The following is a 3,050-nucleotide window of genomic DNA, read 5'->3' as shown; positions in this document are numbered from 1 at the left end:
GTCGTCCGATCTAGGGCACGAGAATTGAAGCGCACATTCAGCCATTGAATTCGAACCGTCAAACGTCACATCAGTAGCTGTCACCTCGGAAGTGCGACGGCTGCGGCAGTGACACATGGCGCCCTCCCACAGGCCAGCATTTAATGGGCGTGGGCGTGTGCTCGACCTTAATGGGGGTAATTTACACGTATTCCAAGGAGATTCGGGGTGGCGTCAGCCTTGACCGCCCGGCTCACACCTCATTGGGAATGAGGAGAAAAGATCCTAGTACGAAGGCTCAATGTGCCGACCAGCATAGAAAGATCAGTTCTACATGGGTCGATCGGGATTCAACCCACCCCTTGGCTGATCTGCCAATCTGTCACCAGACTACTTATCCAGTCAGTCGGACTTGCAGCCTCCTTCGACTAGACTTGAGGGGGAGGCACGTGATTCGGTGGTTAGGTGGGGCCCGCTTGGCAGGAGGTCAAAGTGGTCAACGTCCTAGGTAGGCATCCGACCGGGCGAACTACCTTCCCGATCAGCAGGAAGAGTAGCCAGTTCGACACTTCGATAGCTCGGTCAGACACCGAGCTTTCGACGCTCATAAGGCTTAAAGCAAGAAGAGACGAAGGTCGAGTGGCCATCCAGCTCGGCTAGGTAGGGGACGCAATCTCGACCCGGCAGGCAAGGCTCATTCGCTTGATAGGGTGGAGCCGGACAATAACTCATAGGCCGAGCAGACGCTTGGCCCTGCCGTTGCATCACCTGGACGGCAGACTGGCCGGGCGGTTATCCCGCTCTGCCCAATAACAGACAAAATGGACAGTTGGCGATATCTTCCTAGAGACCAGTGTCATCGACAGGTGGCATGGTCGGCGGCATGGTCAGACAGAAAATCGTACGGTGGAAACTTCCACTGTCACGTCAGGGATATGCTCGGGTTGTTAAGGTATGATGTCATGCATGCTTTTCTGATACATCCTTTCCAGGTACACTTTGAGAAGAGTGCATGCCTTGGGGAGCGTGCGCGCACCTCCTAAGAGCCCTATATAAGGACCCCCAAACTTCAATGGAGGTATGTTTTTCACTATTGTTGCTACAGTTACGTTGCTCCTTTCCTCTCTACTTCATTTGCTTGCCGCCGGTAGCTGATTTGAGCGTCGGAGGGCCATCGCCGGGGAATCTCTCCCTGGCTCGGTACTAACGACTCTGTGGTTGCAGGCTTAGCTCGTTGGAGGTCCACGTCATCTTCAGTTGACGCACAGTAATGTGAGCGCCACCTCCCCAGTGTCCGTCGACTCACTCTCGGACAGGATCAGCGAATATCTGTTCAGAGACTAGTATGGTGCCCATAGTATGCCAAAGATCTATTCATTGAACCATATGATAAATTATGTATGTTAGAGTCTTTATTTTTAGGGGCAATATGACCTCAAGTAATTTTAAACCTGGCCAACCTCTGCTCGACCGACTATATATGTAGAGTCTTCTAAGAATAAGTATTTTTAAGTCTGTCTGGTCCTTTGCCCGGCCGGGTATACACAGAGAGTCTTATGTTTGACTGGCCTTTATCTGACCGATCATATATATTAACAACTTTGTGAGACTAAGCATCTTTGAACATGCCCGGTCTTTGCCTGTCTGGGCGTACACACAGAGGTTTATGTCCAGCCGACCTTTATCCAGCTGATTGTATATTAAGATCTTTGTGAGGCTAAGTGTCTTTGGGCCTAGCTAGACTTTGGCCGGTCGAGCATGCACAGAGAAATTTATGTTTGATCGGCATTTATCCGGCCAATCGTATATTAAGATATTTGTGAGGCTAAATGTCTTTAGGCCTGATCGGACTTTGCCCGGCCGGATGTACACAGAAAGTCTTATGTTTGACCAACTTTTATCTAATCGATCGTATATTAAGAGTTTCATAATACTTAAGTGCCTAGAGCCTGGATGACCTTTCATCTGACCATACTCCTTTGAATCCGACCAGCTATTTGTTGACCGAGCATGTTATTTCTTTAGTTTTAGAGTAAAGCCCTAGAGTCCTTATACTTGATCAGGTGTGTACCAAGTCAGCTTTATCCGAACGTCATGCTTTAGAGTCGCGCGAGCAGGACCCGAGAATTTTGAAGCTGGGTGATCAACAGGACCAAGTGTGGAATGTTCCTCTATCCTGACTTTGACTGTCACATCATCTTGACTTTGAGTACCACGTTATTTTCTGGATTCGCTCACTATAACTCATATCAGATGTCAAGAATATGTATAGTTTTACCATCAATTGTAAATACAAGGTTAACTAGGTAACAACAAATGTGAACATATAAATCGACAATGATGCACCACTCATTGCCTAAACAAATATTTTTGATTCATCCTTCACCTTAATCAACTGATATAAGTTGATCATGATTGGAGGGAGTATGAAAGATCTTTCAATTCATATAGCACCATACCTGATCTCAAACTCCTTAATTTCCAAAAGTTCCTTCCCACATGCATCAGTCCACTGTACTTTCCTTCTTTTGGCAAATCCAAATGTGCTACTCGGTGATTCTAGTGACGAATCATCTGCTTTAACGTCTTGTGCAGCTGGAACAGAGCAATCTGAAAGTGGTTTCTTCATGCTACTCTTGAGACATATCTGTTTTTCAGGCTCATCAGCTACATCATCCGCAACAGATTCCTTGCCACTATCAGTAGTGGAAGATTCTGAGGAAGTTTCAAAATCATGTAGCAGAGCTGCATTAGGAGGTGATGTTGCACTTTCTCCTGTGTTGGCACGACTGATGGAGATGAAGTAAATCCACATGAGACTCGCCCTTTTAGGGAAGCCAGCTGAAATTTGAGAATTGATTTCTATTTTACCAACTGATATATATATTTGAAAGCGAAACTCTCATGGGGTTCCAATACCATAGTATAGGACCAAAAGAGAGATGTCTTAACAATAACCTGGAGCCAAATAGGCCACCTCATTATGCAGTAAACAGTGGTGCTGCAGCTAGCTCATCAAGGCACCAGTGGATCATACTTCATTCAAACCTTAGCCTTAGCTGCCTCTTCTT

General features: G+C 46.6%; 1 protein-coding gene across 1 annotated transcript; it reads right to left on the bottom strand.

Annotated features, from left to right (window-relative positions):
- Nucleotides 1–1,232: 1,232 nt before the first annotated feature.
- On the bottom strand, nt 1,233–2,794 carry LOC122031372. Its single transcript, XM_042590516.1, has 2 exons — nt 2,439–2,794; nt 1,233–1,308 (listed from the first exon to the last, which is right to left on the bottom strand). The coding sequence occupies exons 1-2, from the start codon at nt 2,792–2,794 to the stop codon at nt 1,233–1,235; spliced, it is 432 nt and encodes a 143-aa protein (XP_042446450.1).
- Nucleotides 2,795–3,050: the final 256 nt, after the last annotated feature.

Source organism: Zingiber officinale, chromosome 1B (assembly GCF_018446385.1).
Source record: "Zingiber officinale cultivar Zhangliang chromosome 1B, Zo_v1.1, whole genome shotgun sequence".
Taxonomy (NCBI): Eukaryota; Viridiplantae; Streptophyta; class Magnoliopsida; order Zingiberales; family Zingiberaceae; genus Zingiber; species Zingiber officinale.
The sequence above is the reverse complement of the archived record's forward strand: the minus strand, read 5'-3'. Positions and strand labels throughout refer to the sequence as shown.

What these genes read in the sequence shown, in the direction of transcription:
- LOC122031372 (XM_042590516.1), bottom strand. Translation starts at nt 2,794, where the DNA reads ATGTGGATTTACTTCATCTCCATCAGTCGTGCCAACACAGGAGAAAGT. An exon ending in ATTAAGGAGTTTGAGATCAG is followed by an intron (nt 1,309 to 2,438) that starts GTATGGTGCTAT and finishes GTCTCTGAACAG; the next exon opens with ATATTCGCTGATCCTGTCCG.